This window comes from Diadema setosum, chromosome 12 (genome assembly GCF_964275005.1).
Source record: "Diadema setosum chromosome 12, eeDiaSeto1, whole genome shotgun sequence".
In the NCBI taxonomy this organism is placed as follows: domain Eukaryota; kingdom Metazoa; phylum Echinodermata; class Echinoidea; order Diadematoida; family Diadematidae; genus Diadema; species Diadema setosum.
This window is the reverse complement of record NC_092696.1, coordinates 34,357,730-34,378,389: the sequence shown is the minus strand read 5'-3', so window position 1 is coordinate 34,378,389 and position 20,660 is coordinate 34,357,730. Positions and strand designations below refer to the sequence as shown.

Here is a 20,660-nt window from a genome sequence, read left to right as displayed (position 1 = left end):
ATTAAGGAGTATATTTAGGACATTCTAGTTATCATCTGCATATAGGTGTTTTTGTTGAATGTCTCGATTTATTCAGCTTACTTATCTATTTGAATTATGTTGTTTATTGATTATAATTTATCAATTATTGTAGAGTCTTGAGTGACATATTGTCAGAAAGTGCGCATCAGAAAATATTTATTATCATTATTGTCTCTATCGTCACAACATATCTCTTGGAGATCAATATCATGTCAAGTTCCACCCTGGAACCTTAGACTTCTAGTACTTTTCTGAGGATTCGCGCCGTCTCCAGCAGTGCTGCTTTTTGGAGCGTTTGCACTCGATCGGGCACACCTACATCGTCCAAGTGCCGTCGCAGCTGCTTTGGCGTTGTTCCGAGTGCTTCAATGACAATAGGGATCACCTTCGTTTTCATATTCCGCAGGCGGCGAAGATCTCTGGCAAGGTCCTGGTACTTTTCTATGTTTTCCTTCTCCTTCTTGCCTACTTTGCTGTCTCCCGGTACCGCGACAGCGACGATCGTGCACATCTGTCGAATCCTTTCAACGACGATGATATCCGGACGCCTATGCTGAATGACATTGTCAGTTTGAACATCGATGTCCCACAGGATTTTAACGTGGTCGTTTTCAGAAACTTTCTGTGGTTCGTGCGTATACCATAATGCTCTCACATGGTATTTTATGTTTTCTGCCATGCTCCCAGTGAACGACTTGTGCCAGTTTATCATGTCGTCTTTTGTACTCTTTTTGTATGGAAGGCCGTTGCGGACATGATTCGTTTTGGGCGTACGTATGGAAACGAGCATACGTATGCAACTGCCTTAAGCAAACGTTTGCTAATTGACCAATCAGCGAGTGTTGTTTGGCAAACGTTCGCGCGGTGCGACAGCATACGTTTGCAAGGTTTTTTTTATTTTTTTATCTTTTTTTATATATATTTTTTAGGAAACGTATGCCGTTTTCATAGTATGCGCAGAATGCCAGTAAATTGATTTCCAAGGCAACCAATGAAGTTAGCTGTTAGAACCAGCTGATCAGCTCAGCACGTATATACGCGGTACCTCCTTGCTCAGATCTGGCGTTATTACCTACCGTGCACACTATATACACACACGCAACACACACACACACACACACACACACACATACAAACGCATATTAAACGAAGTACCTGATTGGTCGATCAATTGCATCCGTATGCGCAGTAATTTAACATTTAACGGGGCATGCGTATAAGAACATTTAATAACATGCAAACGTTTGCTAAACACCGTGCAAACACTTGCCAAACAACACTCGCTGATTGGTCATTTAGCAAACGTTTGCTAAAGGCAGTTGCATACATATGCCCGTTTTCATACGTATGCCCCAAACGAATCATTTCCGCAACGGCCTTCTATATCTTGGGGCCAGTTTACTACAGCCACATACGATGTTGAGGCTGATTTGCTCCATTATCACGCAATTTGATGCGCTCACGAGCCCATGCGGCCTCCTCCTTATTGCTATTATTATCATTAGTAGTAGTAGTAGTAGTAGTAGTATCATAACAGTTATTATTATTATTATTATTATTATTATTATTATTATTATTATTACTTTTTTATCTATAGAAGATCGAACAGTGAATGCCTTTTCTTTTTTCAACGTCTCCAACTGCGGCAGAGAAAATCAGAGCAACTCTATGAGGCAAATGCATATGGACTTAAATTAAATCATAGTAATATTCTCAATGTCACTTATTTTGCCGAATTGATATCTACATAACAAAGTGCCATACATTTCACAATGATATTCATACTACGTGTATTTGTCTTCAGCTTACTTAGATACTCGGCAGAAAAAAACAACAACAACAACAAACACACACACACAAACAAGCACAAACAAAACCTTCTAAACCAAGGTTCTGCCAATGACACCACCTGTCAAAATCATTGCTAAAGTAGCAATATTATATTATGATGAGCGAAAGACACAGTAGTGCACCTTTTCCTTAGAAATAGACTTGCATGCTTCCAAGTTACTATTTTGATTAACTAAAAACATTGCATGGAACCAAAAAAAAAAATGATAATTAAAAAATGACCTTTAAAAGTGTAAAAATTCTCCTCAATCTTCGAAATATTTCAGTCATAATCTATTCCATCGTTTTTCATAGAATTGATTATGGTCGCTTCTTAGAATGGAGAAATAATAGTGCGTTATAATTATAAATATATCATGTACATTGCAACTGAATGACAAATTGCCCTACATCGACGTAAATAAGCACTGAATTGATCAGTGATTTAGTAGTAGCCATGATAAAAGCTTTCGCCCGACAGCAAGTGTTAGTTCTAATCCTTAAGGATGCAGCGGGTACTACGCAATCCTTATACATATATCATCAGCCATAAATTCATTCTGCATGAAACATACTTCTCTGGGATAAGATAGTTCTTTACTGAAGGATTTTTTGTGCATTTAGTGGCATTGGACATGGTTTCAATAGAAGAAACAAAATATATATAACATGTAGGCTCACGATGACTTTTTAATTAAGAAGTGTGGAATGCAGTCCACTTCATTGTCGACAAGTCACTATACGTTAAGACATGATTTTCCATGTTCACACTCCCTTCAGAATGAGTCGTAATGGCAATATTTTACATTTGGCTAATTTCATCTATTTTAAGCTCACCTGAGCCAAAGGCTCAAGAAAGATATTACTGTCATTCATCGTCCGGGATCTGTTGGGCGTAAACTATTAACGTTATCTCTTTCTTCTTGAAAACACTTGGACGGATTTTCACCTTTGATCTCACTTTGTTTAAATGTGACCCTGCACCTCAAAACAAACAAAGAGTCGCCAGGCATGAACTTTTAGTTAAGACCATATTCTAAAGGAGCAGACTTTAAGCTTTAAAATGATGTATAACTCAAATCAAATGGACTCTCCTAACCTATCTAAATATTGGAAAGAAAGCACAAACTCAGGAAAAGTGGGAACTGAGAAAAGAGGATTTGAAGTACAGTGTCTATTCAAGCGCTTAATCTTTACCAAACAGTGCTGGCTGTGCGATGATTGGGACAAAAAACAGGAAGTAAACCACCAGAGTAACAACTATGAAGGGATTATTAGATTAAACTGCAATTAAGCATGCCTCATTAACACATTCTGTCCATAATTAATGCCAACTTTCAAAGCAGTAGCACTATCCTTTCAAAAGTTATTAGAGTTGAGAGTGAAGAGTGTGGACAAGGTTTTTCAGAAATGAAAAAGGGATTCTAAAGACACACCTAATTGCACTATTCTACCAAAAATGTTCGAGATAAACTGCTATAAACCACACTTTTCTGCCCGTTTTATGACATCAAATTTTAGCATAATGTAAAAGAAGACCCACTCTTTCAGAAAATATGAAAAAGTCAAGTTCGGCTAGGTTGACCCATTTCATTTACTTTCAGTCCTCACGGAAAATCAGTGTGTGCGACTTTATGTTCGTTTTGAAGTGCACGGTCACAAATGGACACCATGTTAATGTTAATGTTATGAGTAACAGATTTGTGACTGCAGTTTCAAATTTGTTCATGACAGATCTTTCGGTGCCCCCTGTTAGACCAACTTTTTTCCAAATTCTGAAATTTATTTTTCGTCTTTAAAATGCATGGTCAAATTGTCATCAGATTCCGCAAGTATCGTCGCTCGGGTGGCAGAATATGTATTAGTACAAATGGGCATCATGTTCTACTTGGGTCAAACTACTGGCACAGTGTTCTGCAGGCCTGGGGAGGGCGGTGATCCAAAGCCTCAAATTAGGGACTCTTTACAAATCTCTTCCAAGACTAGTAGTAATAGAGTCATCAAACTTGATGTTATTAGCAAGTAGAATGGCACTCTTAAAACATCCGAGTAAGAACTGACCCGGAACTGGGTCCGTTGGGGTCATACACCGTTCCAGGTCAGAAATGACAAGGAATGTGGTCAGATCTGACCCATTCAGAGTCATGAATCGTGTCAAGATGACCCCATTCGGGATCTTCATGACCAAATTCCAAGTCATTTCTGACCTGGAACGGTGTATGACCCCAACGGACCCAGTTCCGGGTCAGTTCTGACTCGGGTCTTTTTAGAGTGGGTGGTAGTATTGTGTCAAGTTTGTAAAAAGAGAGATGTGGGGATGGCTCCCTGACATTGGGGGGGGGGGGGGGGAGGGGGAACAATTAGGGCCCAATTTTCACATTTTCATCTTCCTTTTGAAAACCCAAGCTGATTTTTTTTTCACCGAATTCGGAAGGTACCATCCATAGAGTGAAATGATCTCAGTACGTATAATCTTAATCATCTTCTCTGGGATAGGATGCGAAACATCTATTAACGTTATGAGTAGTTTCGACTATGTTTGTCTACAAAGATGAAAGTCTCCTAAAATGCGTAAAGGGTGAACTTGCGATACTCGAGTAAAGCGCTAGACCTCCGCCGGGTTTCTTGTTTTTTCGCTGATTGACACTGTAATCACTTTCTGTGACAAAATACTTTGGAGAGTCAGTATATGCAACGTTCTGGAGCATTTTGTGTCTGTTGGCGATAAAAACACCGAGCGGGTTTAATGGTCTGCATACACATCAGTCATCAAAATTAGCAAGAGAAAGTAGACTTTTTTTACTACACCCATGAATGAGTAACCACTTTTCTTGCAAGTTCGAAAGTGATTTCAGTGAATGTCTCTTTGGTTTCCACGAATATGCATCCTGGATTTATCGAATCAATCACAAAAGAAGGGGCTACTCATACTGTCTCACTACAAGATATATAACAACTATAATTATGACAGTATAGCAACACAAAACGTGCCCATCTCCCAACTTTCGGTTCTTTGGATTACCGAAAAAAAAAAGAAAGAAAACACGCACATACGTAAACACACCAAACACATGACTTTCCAAAGAATACCAGAGATTTTTTCCTGTCGAGGTGAGCACTACTTTTGAACGCTCGCAAGGGTCAACAGCTCCTTCTTCCAAAAAAAAAGTGTTCCGAAACCCTAGTATTGTTAACAGTAAAATCTTATTAAACCATAAGTGAAGTAAAATAATTATGCAAGTATAACAGCATGTAATGTAATACAGAAGCAAAGTAAAATACATGTACATGTGTATGCACATGTGTGACGGTATAGCAACACGATGTGGCCACATAAGTCAAGCTGTGCATGTATCATGATGATGGTCTCCTGTGTACACTGTTTTCTTCCTGTTAATAGTTACTTATGATTAGAGTATGTAATAATCAATATTTACATGTGTATGTTCAGTTATATTACGCTATTGAGAGCATTTTGTTATTGAAAATTGCGATATATCAATTTGTAGCTTTCACCTTTCATTCTAATCATACGCAGCCCTTCCACTGTCCACAAGTATAACGTACTTCACGCGGCGTCTTGTCGGGCACTTTCAGGCGTATCTTGTGCTTGTATTTATTTGTTTCGTTACTGAAACTGCATCGGTCCTACACTAACGATTCAGTGAATAGTTTCAACACATAATCATTACATTTCACTTGAAATTGACATAATACATGTACTAATAAAATACATAAAAACAGAAATTACAAATACATATAATATGCAAGGAACATAACTTAGATGTTTATTTGCATGAGAGATCAGAACATAATACACTACCGGCACTTTTTTTGATAGCAAGATCTAAAATATGAAAGAACCTCAAAACAGAGTTGTAATTGAGGATTACATGCAAGGAACAAACACAGTGAAATACATTTTGGAATGGAGATGGGACACACAGTAAGACTATTATATAAGGACGTAATTATCTAGAAACTAAAAAAAAAATGCACACATGCAATGGGCAAAATTCAAAATTACATTCAATTCAAAATTAAAATTTATTTCCTTTTTCGATTATCAAGAATAACGTAATAAACATCTTACTTTCTTCAGTGATAAAAATCATGTAAGCAAATTAATGTGGATGTACCAGAGTAAACAATAACTGTACACTTACAGTCAAAGATACATTTTGATGAGACTGAAGTAAAATGATATAGAGTGAAAAATATCAATATGCACAAAAGTAAAAGAAAGAGGAGAACTAGGAGAAAAAGCAAAGGTAACAAAAATTCAAATTGATTAAAAAAGACAAAATTTGGAAGTAAAATAATACAGTAATGTGCCTTTTTCAACCAAAACAGTACATTTATATTTATGGTTGGGTTTAATGATCGAAGCAACTTTACTCGTAAAGTTGTGTATACAATGACAATTATTCAATTGTCATTGTCGACCTTGAGGAAGACGTATGTATTATTCGAAAATTTGGTCTGAAGAAATGATACTGTTGGACTGAAATGCATTACTACCCTAATTCGTCATATATATAATACATATTATATATATATATATATATATATATATATATATATATATATATAATATATATATATATATGTATATATGAAACCCCTGTGATTTACTCTCCCTAAAATATGTGTGTTTAAATGACACAACACTACCCCTACTCGTCTCATAAACACACGTACACAAGCGCTCATATGCGCACTCAAACATTATACTTGTAGGCGCCTGCTAACAATGTTGTATTATTGCGCTTTGTAATTCTCAGCCTATATTTCAAGACCCTGAAGCCCGTTATTCAAGAAAGATGGAAGGCTGGCCAGAGAGATGTTCCCCAAACTCCCCGTAATGAATTGTGCACAACACACACAGACGCAGAAACTCGACTGGAGTCGACCGTTACCGACTCTTCAATGTACGTATTCGCTGACCAATGCTATTCGTAATTTTTGTATGCACCCCAGGTGGGCAGCGAACGAATCAAATTCTCGGTATCGCCATTACCTTTAGTTGCCGCGCGCAGAGCAGCTTTTTAGGTGCATTATGGGATAGCTCAAGGGACAAACTTGCCCCGGTTTTGGCTGCACATGCGCTCAGATAACGCTCTGTCTTTATTCAGAGTTATTTTTTCAAAGATTTCTTCCCTTTCCATCGTGTGACCAGCACATTGAAGCCTTGCAGTAGTGAACCATGACTCTAGTGACCGTAAATCAGTAAAACTTTGAAACTTTCAACTCTTTTAAGCTGAATGATAGCCAAGAAAAAGGGGGAACAACGGAAAAGCAGACAAATCTTATAACTCCATTGAATCTCATGGGAACTGGCACTCGCTTGAGACAACCGGAAGCGAACAAGAGTACCGAGGAATCCCGCATAGCGTCTGTGACAGAGCTGTTCGGCGTGCGCAGAAATTTTCTGCGCATTGGCAATACCGAGAATTGGTCCACCAATGAATGCCCGCGCTGCGTGGGTCTTTAACAAAGTTAATCCAATTGTCTAGCACGGAGATCTGACACTCTTATTACCTATATCGTTCCAATATTTCACATATAAAGGGAATACTAAAGAAACCATCGAAATAGTTTCCTGTGTGCTTTCTTTATTTATTGCCTTCATGCCTAAATTTCTACAGGGCAGCACTGCCCTATGAAGTGAAATTATGGTCGCTGCGCATGGAACGCTTTCTCGCGTTAAAACTCGGAATGAGAATGTGTGATGAGGCAATTAATTGAGAGAACCACGTGATGTCAACACGACGGCTAAAACAGTTGTGATATCTATCCACGTAATGATGACCCATGAATAATTATGAATAATTCATGAGTTCCTGTAGGAAAGCTAGACAGCATCAGAGTTTTATGATTGGCCGTGGTAGGACACCGAAAGTTTTTTTTTTATTTATATGTTTTATTAAATCAAAACAAAAATCACATTATTTACACACAATTGGCAACAATTTGAAAAAAGAAAGAAAGAAAGAAAAAAAAAGAGACAAGAGAAACATTTGGGATAATCATACACATAAGAACTCTTAACCTATGGAGACACCAGGGTAGCTACCTTCCATAGTAACTAAATATGATACATAATTATTCAAACTCATATGATTTATGAACATGACATACACTGCATGTAATACACTTTGAGTACACTAATAGAGAGCTAGTACATGTATCAAGGTACTGTCACTAGCAGCATGAATCTTGATAAGTACACTGACCACCAATACAGTTTATCTACCTGTATCAAATTCAAACCTCCATTTTTTAAAATGAATGGGGAGCTTATTTCTTTTCTTAGCCAAATGGTATTCTATTTCTTTCTGTTTTTGAACAAATGATTTAAATGCATTTATATTTGGAATGTTATTTTTGAATTTACAAATAAATGTAAAATATTTTACCACTAAGATTAAATATGTTACGAATTTGTCAGATAATACACCAAACAACTTCTTAAAATTTGTAAAATTAAAGTTAGAATCATACTTTTGCACTAATATACCTCGTAAAAATTCCCAAATTGGAGTGACCTTCTCACATTCACAAAATAAATGAATCATTGTCTCTTCAAATCTATCACAAAAAGAACAGTTTGGAGAATCTCTTCTTTTAATGTTATACAAAAATTCGTTTAGGGCTATTGTTTTATGAAAAATTATAAAATAAAACGAGCGTAGTTTAGTATCAATAGTGCATGTAAAATTTGTAAGATGTACTTTTTCCCAATCCAGATTGACCGGTACTAAAACCTTGTTATCCCAATATTCATAACGCTTGTTGATAACTTGTTTGGAGTTCAGCAAATGGTATGCAAGACTGGGTATTTTCTTTGAACTCTTCAACTTAACAATGAGAGCTTCATGTACATCAACATCTTGCATATTGGGTTTTCCAGCCAGTCATTTGGAATATTCTTCATTAAAAAATTATACTTTCTTCTTTGTGACTGAGGGATATCAAAATCAAGGACTAATTCTTCGAATAATTTATGGCCAGGAAAGGGAGGATTCAGCAAGTCAGAGATTACAGATACATTCTTTATATTCCACAATTCATAATAATAATATTTCTTAGATTTTGAATGTATCAATCGATTAAACCACAATGACTGACATGCACCGATTTCTGAGAATTTGCATTGAAATTGCTCTACAGTTGCATACTCCCTGTACATGTACCAAGTACGCAAGGAATCTGCTAACTGTGTACTACCTAAAGAGTTCAAGATTTTTTCAGGCGCGTATGATTTCCAAAGAATATTAGGGTCTATATGAAATTTTTCCAAGGCTGATAATTCAATCGATTTCCAAACAGATTCAAAGCTATCATCAAGTAAACATTTCACCCATGTCATTTTTTTGAGCAAGAGCAAAAGCATAAGGGTCGGTCATCTTGAGACCACATTGAGCGTAATCATTGTACATAAATGTCCTTTTGACCCTATCTTGGCCACCACTCCAAATAAACCTAAAAAACAGCTTATTTAACTCGTTGAAAATTTTTTGTGGTATCTTGATACTTAAAACAGAGAAAAGATATAATAACTGTGGGAGAACAAGAGACTTAATTACACAAATTTTACCAATTAAAGAGAGGGATCTCATTCTCCAGCAGTTGATAGTCTGGGTAATGCTTTTTAATTTTTCCTTATAATTTAAATCAAATATCAAGCCCAAATTGAGTGAAAAATTGATTCCCAAACTTTTAAATGTAGAATTTTTCCAAGTAATACCCTGGTTGATAAAAGGAAATCTTTGGCAACCTCTTTTAGCTCCAATCCAAATTGCTTCTGTTTTAGTTAAGTTAATTTTACATCCGGAATATTTACCGAATATGTTCAAAATGTCAAACAAATGTTTAAACGAATTTATTGACCCATCTATAAAACAAACTGAATCATCCGCAAATAAAGACATTTTCAGCTCTTGATTTTTGATAACTATCCCCTTGACCTGTTTGTTCTGTCTAATTGACAGGGCCATAACCTCAATAACCAATAAAAACAAGTAAGGTGAAATTGGACATCCCTGAAAGATGCCCCTTTGGATAGAAATACGCTCAGTTAAAAAACCATTGTTCATTACATAGGTCTGACGTGCTGAATACAAAGTTCTTATCCAATCAATAGATTTAGCACCAAAATTAAACTTTTGTAGGGTGTGAAACAAAAAATTATGACTGACACTGTCAAATGCCTTTTCAATATCCAGTAAAAGAATAGCTCCAGGAATTTCATTAGTGTGGGAGTATTCAATCAAATCCAAAATCAGGCGTACATTATTACCAATACTTCTACCTTTTAAAAATGCAGATTGATCAGGATGGATAAGACCATATATAACACGTTTTATACGGTTAGCTAAACACTTTGCCAAGATCTTATAATCTACAGTCAATAATGTAATAGGACGGTAGTTCTTAATCAACAAATGGTCTTTGTCTTTTTTTTTTGGTAGAAGTGTAATAACACCATTTCTCTGTGATACCGACATTGTACCATTTTGTAAGGAAAAGTTAAAATATTCATTAACAAATCACAAATATCTGGCCAGAAAACTAAATAGAATTCAATGGGTAGTCCATCAAATCCAGGGGTCTTGTTTAATTTCATAGATCTGATAACATTAAATATTTCCTGTTTAGAAAGGGGACTTTCTATAGTTTGCTTTTCATAATCAGTTAAATTAGGAATATCAATATCATCAAACAATTCTTTATCAATATTTCCATTAGAATTGTATTGGATATCATCAGGATTAGAATATAGTTTTGCTATAAAATTGATGTATTTCCTTTAAAATTGTATTTGGGTCAGAGGTTAGACCTCCTGTATCATCCTGCAGTCTACTGATAGTTTTCCTTTGATAGGATCTATTTTCCAGATTACAAAAATATTTAGAGTTTTTTTTTCTCCCTCTTCAAGCCACCTTACTCTAGATCTTATTATCAAACCTTTAGTTTCAAAGTCATAAATTTTGTTCAGTTTGTCTTCCAACTGTTCCAGCTTTTGTAACAAAGAATCATTTGTAATTACATTATTACTTAACTGTGATTTAATTTTATCAATTTCGTTCAAGAGCTGATCTTTTTCTTTTTTCCTCTCCTTTTTCTTTCTGGCTGAATACTCAATACTGATTCCAGTAATAAAACATTTCATAGAGTCCCATAAAGTGTTGGGATTACAGTCTGAGTATTTATGTACTTGTTTAAACTCCTTTATCTCTTCCTTGATCAACTTAACAAAATCTGTATCATGATGAAGATAAGAACAATTAAGTTTCCAATAACCTCTGCCTCTTGAAGGTTGATTATCATTAAACTGCACCGAAACGATAGAATGGTCTGATTGGATTCCAGGTGAAATTTTGGATTTCACACAGTTACATAAAAATTCACTAGAAACCAAAATGTAATCCAACCTAGATAAAACTTGAGGGGATTTTTGATGTCTTGTATATTGTCTTAGGGTTGGATGAAAATTCCGCCAAACATCAATTAAATTGTACTCTTCCATAATAACTGAAAGCATTTCTCTGACCTTGCTGTTACAATGTTGTTGTCTAGTACCTTGATAATCTAAGAAACCAATTACAGCATTAAAATCACCGCCTATAATTAGAGAAGAATTATCAAATTTCTCAATTTCAGCAAAAACTTCCAATAAAAACTCTGGATCGTCATTATTTGGGGCATAAATATTAACGAGGGTTACAGATATATCATTTAACATAACATTTAGAATCAAAAATCTGCCATTGGGATCATAAAATGAAGAATTTACTTCGACTGTAACTGACTTCCTGATAAGTATAGCGACCCCGCGGCTATTTGAAGAGTAACTTGCAAACCAAGATGATTCACCCCACTGAGACTTCCAAAAACATTAATCTTCTTTGTTTGAGTGGGTTTCTTGTAAAAAAATGATATCGCTTTCAGTATTTCTTAAATAATGAAAAACTTTTCTTCGTTTAACATAGTCCTGTAATCCTCGACAGTTAAAAGTACTCAATTTTAATACTATTGATTGTATCACTGTGAAAGTACCATCCCATATAACATATCAAAATTGCAGTGCATTGTTTGATACATAAGTATACACATATAGTTTTCATATCTGAACATGTATAAACTACAACATTTACTTTGGTGTCAAAGATCACATACAACCAGTTTCTCTTGTCATAAAATGAACAAAAAAACAAAAACACAAAATAAATTAAGACTAAAAGCATTACAGGCAAAAGTTGTAGACCGCAAGAGCACAAGAAAATTCAGGACTTCAAATCAAAAAACAGTCCTGACAGCAAGTGCAAAAAGAATATACAGGTACCAAATTTAGCTGGTGACTTACAGCATATGTCTTCAGAATTGTCCCACAACGTGACCCAAAATAGGCCTACTATTCAATCACTAACCAATATAAAGAACAAATCAGCAGTAAACTTACAAAACGTAAAGTCTACGTTACGTGTACAATGAAAATGAGAGCAAGTACAGACTGTATATAGTATTCAGGCCCCCATAGGCCTCGCAGACCAACCATCTAGTACCCCTTTCCCGCTGAAGGAAATCTTCCCCGGGGGCACCCGGGGACACCCGGGGAACCCCGCAGTGTGAAAGGTAACTCGGTTGAAACCTAGGGGAAGCCTAGGTGAAACACCGATGAAATTTTGGGCAATTTTTACCCGAGAAGCGTCCTGGGTAAACATCGATAGTTCAACGGGAAATCACCCGGTGGTTCACCGAGAGCGCCCAGCGTGAAAAGTTGTCTCGGTGAAACACCGGGGAAAATATGCAGATTATGTCAAAGGTCATGTCTTGTTTCTGGTCATGCACACGTTTTCAGCTAGCTAGCGCGGACTCGACCTCCCAAATCCACACGTACAGGGCACTAGTAATTCGCGTTTGTAAACATACACACGACACTACATGGTATGTCGTTTCGTGTGCAATGTGGCGTTCACAGTGCGACAGCATTGTTTTCCATCGTGCTGTGCATTGTATTGTTTAATTAGCACGCCGTGTATACAAAGCTGATATAGGTTTACAATGTACTTGATCGCTTTGATGCTTCCTCCTTCTTCGTCTTCCTCTAGTGTCTAGCTCTTAACTCTTCCAGTAAAGTCTGATAGTGATACAGTCCGCCTCTTGCTTGATTTTTTCGTATTTTGTGCTTTTCTCGTCAAGTGTTGGGTTTACAGTGTGCAGGAGAAATCCGTTGACGTTTTGTACTGTTGAAATTTGAGGGAATTTCGCAAATGGCTGGAGCGTGGACCAAAGACGAAGAGAGATTGTTACTTCAATTACGTAGCGAGGTAGCAGTGAACGAAGAACTGAGCGGGACGTCGGCTGACGCTGGCACCGCGTACGAGTCCCTCCTCCGAAAACTTGCTGAACATGGGATCGAAAAAACCAAATTGCAGATGCACAACAAACTCAAGTACATAAGATCACCCACGTTGCGAGTAGAAAACCCGTCTAGGGGAAAGTTTCACCGAGATCAGTGTGAAACGACGGCACTGAAACTTTCACCGAGAGGTTCCCCGGTGAATTCACCGGGGAACCTCTCGGTGGTTCACCAAGACGGGCAGCGGGAAAGGGGTATAAGTATTAGTTGCCGCACCTACTAACCTTATTCAAATTATAAAAATAAAATAAATCCCGAACAAGGAATGCAGGCCTAGTACACCACAAAAACCACACATGCCAGCCTGCACCTGCTATCTGAAAACAATGTTGGTGCTTCAGAAGAACATCATGGGTTATAACAAAACAGAGATCTCATTTGCTCTCAGGCAATTCAAAGAAACCTGGGTTGGGTTGAATTACAAACTAATGACCTGCTTGTACATTAAACTGTAAACAATTATCATGTGTGTAGAGGAAACAAGAAGGAATCCTGAAGAAAACGTACATTAACTAATCTAATTTATAATTTGCTCAGATACTATATCTAGATACTATATCTAGCGATAATAATAGATAGTTTATCTAGTGAAGGAATGAAACAGGGTACCAAAAAATGCAGAAAAATTGTATAACCTGAAAATGTCATATAATATCCACTGTGTTTAAGTCTTGTCTTGAGATCGTTACTAGGCCACAATGTTCAACTTCCCATCCTTGTTTCTGAAGGCAAGCCTGGCAGGGTATATGAAAAAGGGCTTCTTGCCCTCTTCCTTGAGACGTTTTAGCTCATCCATCTTCTCTTTCCTGAGCTGAAGAATGCGTCTGGAGAAATCTTCAGACACAAACACTTTCCAGGCTGATACAGGCTTTACGTACCAGCTCCTTGGACACATAGGTGGAAAAGGCGATGTGGATGATCCTAGGTTTGTCCCTCTCAGCTCCTTCTCTCGACACCTTGGCGGTGGGCGTGCGGTGGCACCTTTCTATGACATATTTAGAGGACTCGATGCCAACAAAATTGGAGAGAAAATCCCCAACCAGTTCCTGGCAATTCTCCCTGGGCTTCTCAATGATGCCGTGTAGTACCAAGTTGTTTCTCCTGGCTCTGTTTTCCAAATCGTCTACCTTGAGCAGGAGATCCTCTTTCTCATGCTTGAGCTTCTTCATCTCGGACACTACTTCATCCATCTGAACACAACACGCATCGATTTTCTCTTCATTTTCCTTGGTTTTGAGTGTTAGTTCCTCCAATCCGTTTATTATGAGCGAGTCAATCCGCTCTTCTGGTTTGTTGAACCTCTCTAAGTAGCTGACGAACCAAGCGGGTGGAAGTGAAGAGTCGCCGCCGAGCCTGTCGGCCTGGGAATCCAGCTCTACCGGCGCATCAACAATCAACTTTTTCGAGATTGATTTTGACTTATCTGGAGTGTCCAGTGTTCTCTTAGACGCCATGATTTCAGTCCACAGTAGTGCCCGAACCAAAAGGGGCAATTCAAAGTAGATTTTACAACCCTAAAATTTCTCACCAAGCTGAAATTTGGTCCAAAATCGCGTGGTAGAACAATCACATGTTCTCACAATGGAGGGTGGGGGCGCTCAGGACACCGAAAGTTACATCACCTGAATTATTTTCTCATCCTATGATATTACTGTGCTTCATGAATATAGGAATACATGTAATACCAACCCCACTTAAGTATATCCAGTACCTGCACGGATTAGGCATCAATCATACAAATTGGCCCTCTCGTCGAAAAATGGGATTTCTATTCCTGGGACAAGAGCATGGAGAAAATAGGGTAAGTTTTGTGATAGAGAACTGCTTTCAACTACATTCGGAATTTGATACTTCACTTTATTATGGTAACTGTGGTTAAAAGAAACAAAATGCTATAGCACTGTCCACTATGTCGTGCCATGTTGATAGAGTTTAGTTGTTTGCTAATCATTGGACAATCTCAAACATAATCATTTAAAACCAGAGAAAGGTGCACGTTACGTACAAAATTTTGTTGTTGTTGTTTTTTAGACGACAGAGAGCAACATGGTTGAAACTAAAAAGGTTCCAGTCGACGTATTGTAAGATATTTCAGAAATATCCTTGCAGACGGAAAGACCTTCCAATGAAACTCCTTTTGTAGGTAGAAGAGTAATAATTAATAATTAGTACATGACGCAAATCTCTCGTTTGAAGAGGCTACACCCCAGTAAATAATGCCAGTGCATATCTTGGCAATCAATGACTTAAAGTCAAAGATATAAAACACCTGTTTCTTGACCCTGGCCTAATCTAAGCATCAGTCATCGCCACAGCGCCACAGGAGGGGGGGGGGGCACCGCGAGAGGAGGAGATTGTTTTGGTTTTGGCATGGGCCATGTAGCTCCATGGTGCGTGTGTGTGTGTACGTGTGTGTGTGTGTGAGTGTAGACATTCAGCGTATGCAGACAGAGCATGCCTGTACTGTAGTGACCGGAACTATTGTCATTCCATTTTGCTCTCACCTTCTCCCTCCCCCATCTCTCCCCCCTCTCCCTCCCTCTCTCCCCTCGCTCGCCCCCTCTCTCCCCCCCTCTCTCTCTCTCTCCCTCTCTCTCTCTTTCTCAATGATCCAGTCAGCAGGCTGATTGTAACCAGGGAGGTAGTCTCACCTCCCCGTTGTAACTCACTGCCAAATAGCACATTGTCAGCACCGGCAAACTGGCAATGCTCTCCTTCTTATTCCTGTATTTTCGTTATTTACGGGTCAATTTTTTTCGTTCGAAATGTAAAATGGATGACCATAGAATTTCTCAATAGAATATAAAATTGAAAACTTTAGAAAGGATAGAGAAAATGGAGTTCACTTTGAATGGTCTGCCACAGGCAGATATCCTTATCATGCTCTTACGTAATACGACAGCTGCTGGAGTCATCAAACCCTGACTTGGCCTCCAGGTTTGTCACGCCTGAGCAGAAAGTTTATTTGCAATGGACAAGTACTTCGACTCCCAACTCCCAAACGACAAATATACGCACCCCACTTTGGGTAACTGGGGTTGGGGACTCGCCTCAAACGAGGGATTGACGGCATGAATTATTGATCATAATAGACAAGTATGATATTTGATGTTAATTTCTTGTTGTGTGCACAATCAAAGAGAGAAAAATATTTCTCGGGCAGTATTCATTACAATTAAATGATTATCCTATATATATACACACACACACAAAAGAATGCTGTCATAGTAAGGTTCGCCAAGGCGTGCTTTTAGCCGGTATCGTATATCGAGCAATTAAACTTATCTTTTCTAAACAAACAACAAATTTCTGAGAACTGTACGGGATAGAGGGAAATCGACAAAGTCAAGTATTCTAAAAGCAATTGTTTACATTCACCATTTGTGGTCTTAAGAAGTTTATTATTGGTAAAGCATCAAGACCTTAATTTGAGCATGCCTACGCTACAAATCTTAATTGATTTCACATCTTATGTTGCAGTGTTTTCTCGATGATAGGGAGTAGAAATCAATTACTGCTATTGGAGGAAAGGTGTCATTTTCGTCAAGAAATTACGAAATGTATAGCTGGTGAAGGAGAAAATAAAGTTCTGAATTCTAGGACTGAAAACATCAGACATTTGTCATTTTCGTACTTTCTCCAGGTAAAGAACCCTGCAACACATCCAAAATATAATCTGCGTAAGGGGAAAAAATAGTCCGCGTACTTGTAATAACTGGTGATAAAGAGGATCGAAGCACAGATAACTGTTAAAAAGCAAGTCATTTAAGAACATGAAATCAAATCTAGGTATTAAACATAAGATACAAATAAACCTCCTCACAAAAGTACCATCACGTACCACCCTGAAATACACAAACGCACATTCACACTAAGTACGACACTTTATTACGCTTGCAGAGTTAGCATTTCGAATGAAGTCGGGTATATTGTTCCAAATGTTAGGTCCATGACAGTGGAAAGAATATATATACATACATACACACACACACACACACACATACACACACACACACACACACATACATATATATATATATATATATATATATATATATGAAGGGTTTGTTTGCAAAAACCGATAAGTCCATTTTTTAAGATTTTGAAGTACGATTTCTGTCATAATGTACAAAATAATACCTTTTAAATGATACATTGGTCACTACATATAAAGGTATATTTTTGAAGTTAGGGTCAAAAGAAGCAAAAATTTTCTTATTATTCTCTTTATATTTCTTGACCTTTAATCGCAAATATCTCCATTTGGCAAATATGGACTTATCGGTTTTTGCAAAGAAACTCTTCATATATGTACATGTATATATATTCAGTTAAAGACAATCTGATGTTAAAAAGGTAAGTTGCCTATCAATTCAATTCAATTCAATTCAATTCAATTCATTTATTTCCACACTTCTCATTTAGGGACATTATAACAGAAATCAAACAAGTTCTATCACCTTGTGAACAATGTTCAAAACACAAACAATATACATGAAGATAACACAGTAATTATATGTAATGATAACTGGTCAAGATCGAAATCGAGATGGGGTTTGATCAAAGAAAAGTATGACGGGACCTACATGAAAGCAAGCTTCTTTGGCTGTAAGCCCCGAGTAATCAGTGTTTGTGAAAAAGCAACGGAGAATGGATAGGAGATAAGACCAGATGATGTAATGGTGCCAAATAAGAAAACAAATACTGAAATGTGAACCATTACTGTGACCGAGTTAACATTGGTTTCAGGAGTACAACATGATTTGCATAATCATAAAGCCTACTTTGGTATATACACTATAAATTGTTGTTGCATTAAAACTATCGCCAGGATATGATCACTAAGACACAAAAAATAACATGTACAGCTGTTAAGCCATTTGGTGCCTGCCGTCAAGCTCTGTATAGAAAGTTAGAGACAGGAAGAGGGAAAGAGGAAGAGAGGGAAACAAAGTAGAATGTGGAATTGCTAATGCTGAATTCGGAGAGCCTGACAGCAAGACCCAAAATGGAATCTGCAGCTTGTTGACAAGAATGTTTGATCGGACAATAACATACCACAATATTACATTAGACATTACAATTATTCAGTTTCTGCAAGATAATCCTAATGCACTCAATAAAAACTCTTTTAATTTGCGTTTAAAGGAATATAAAGACGAGCAGCTTGTTATTTCGGAGGAGAGGTCATTCCAGTATCTAGGGCCCGTATACATTATCGGGTTTTTTTAAAGAGAAAATTGTTCGAGTACGTGGAAGGTGAAATGCTTCACTTTGACAAGTAGGATAATTATAAATCAAATAGTTTTTTTCCTGAACATGCGAGTAAAAACATCAGGTAACTCATTGGCAGAAAATTTATACATAAATATGCCGACGTTTTAACTAAATAAATCTGATGTTTTCAGTATCTTATTTTTGGAAAAAAAAATAATTCGTGTGGGACAAATATCCAACATGGTTGATATTTCTGATGGCGCGTTTTTGAACACGGAACAGTATATCAAGAAGATTTGTAGGTGCATCCCCCCAAACAGGAATACCATAATTAAGGTACGCAGTAATCAAAGTAGAATAAAGATTAAGCAGGATTTGACTTGGAAAAACACTCTTCAGTTTATTAAGAACACCCGTATTTTTGGAAAGAATATTACTTGAATAACTGACGTGGGATTTCCAAGACAAATCACTGTCAATAAAAAACCCTACAAATTGTATGCTACTAACTTGATTTAATTCAGTTTCATTAAACTTAATGTTACAAGGAGGGGTTTTAAGACTGTTGCTAAAAAGCATACAATGAGTTGTATCGATATTAAGTGACAATTTGTTGGCGTATATCCAAGATTGCACAGATTTAAGTTCTTTATTCGTTGTGTTAACAAGAGTATAAGGATCTCTGTGTGTAAAAAACAGATTGGAGTCGTCAGCAAAACATATAAAGGAAAGAATTGGCGAGGAACTGGGAAGATCGTTAATGTCCAAAATGAACAATAGTGGGCCTAGTAAGGAGCCCTGTGGAACACCACATGAAATTAACTTTAACTGAGAATCACGACCAATTATACTCACAAATTGTTTTCTATTTGATAAATAATCTCGAAACCAGTCCAAAGCCTTCCCACGTATACCATCCTATCGAGTTTGAAAAGATGATGTTTTAAGGGTTATAAGCAAGCAGAGGTCGGTCCATTTACATTTTTGTATTACAAAATCCCCCCCCCAAAAAAAAAAAGAAAAGAAAAGAAAAGAAAAAAAAAACTAGATTCTTTGGCAGTCTACCTTCCGAAGCATTAATGGCACTGACTATAGTAAATCCAGCGAGTCTTTTTGCACCATCTGGAATCTTGTTAAGTTACAGTTAACTACAGACCTGAATTCCTCACAACATTACAGTAATCGAGAGGTGGAAGATTCATGCCCTAGTGTAGGATCCGTTCTTAGTGTAGTCTCCGCGTTAAGGTCAACATTTATTACTGTGTTATGCTGACCAGAAAAAAAAAAAAAAAAAAAAAAACATCATGTGTTTCAGCAAAATAGTAAAGGTGTTTTCTATCAGTATCTCCTCTTTTTTCTGTATCACACCTGGGTGTACCCTTGTTTAATTTACTTTTTTAGTCCTGTGCTTGGGTTTGGTATCAAACTTGTATGAAGACGTATGAAGCAATCTAGGTATGAGCTCACTAGATTTTTGCATTCACCTACCCAATTCAGGTATTCTTACAGTGTGTAGCAAAAGACTTTGTACATTTATCAGCGCATGCTCTAATGATAACTCATGTATCATGATGCCCAATAGTTACGTTGCATTGTTCGATGGCAACATGAACCACAGAAAGGGGATACATGTGTGCTTGACTGCTTTCGCACAGGCTGGTAAACAATCTATCCATTCTGTGTCGACGTGCACAAAGAATCTCGTTTGGGGGCATTGAAGGCTCTCAGAGATTTGCGGGAGGAACGAGATAAGCATTTTCGCTAAAATCTTTTGTTCATATATATATATATATATATATATATATATATATATATATATATATATACATGACAAATCTTCTGTTGTTTACGGCCTCTTACCCCATTTCAGCTCTTTCAGTTTGCAGCCACCAGTATTACACTTTATTACCTATAGGCCTACCTTATTTTACTCATCCGTGCAAATGACATCGTAAAGTAGGAATCTTGTCAAAATTGAAAGCATCTGACGTCTGACTTAAATGAAAACTATTCTCACCCATTCATATCTGGACTGCATTACTTTTATCCTATCAGCGTTACTTTCTGTTATTGTTCCTATCAGTAATGGGCCGTATGTTCTTTTCAAAAATATGTCAATCCTGAATCTCTTCGATAAAAAAAAAAACACCGTTGCATGCTACTTTGG

The 20,660-nt window shown here is 37.2% G+C and overlaps 1 protein-coding gene across 1 annotated transcript; it reads right to left on the bottom strand.

Annotated features, from left to right (window-relative positions):
- Window positions 1-253: 253 nt before the first annotated feature.
- On the bottom strand, window positions 254-733 carry LOC140235905 (uncharacterized). The gene has a single exon (XM_072315896.1). It carries the CDS (start codon window positions 731-733, stop codon window positions 254-256), a length of 480 nt encoding a protein of 159 aa, XP_072171997.1.
- Window positions 734-20,660: the final 19,927 nt, after the last annotated feature.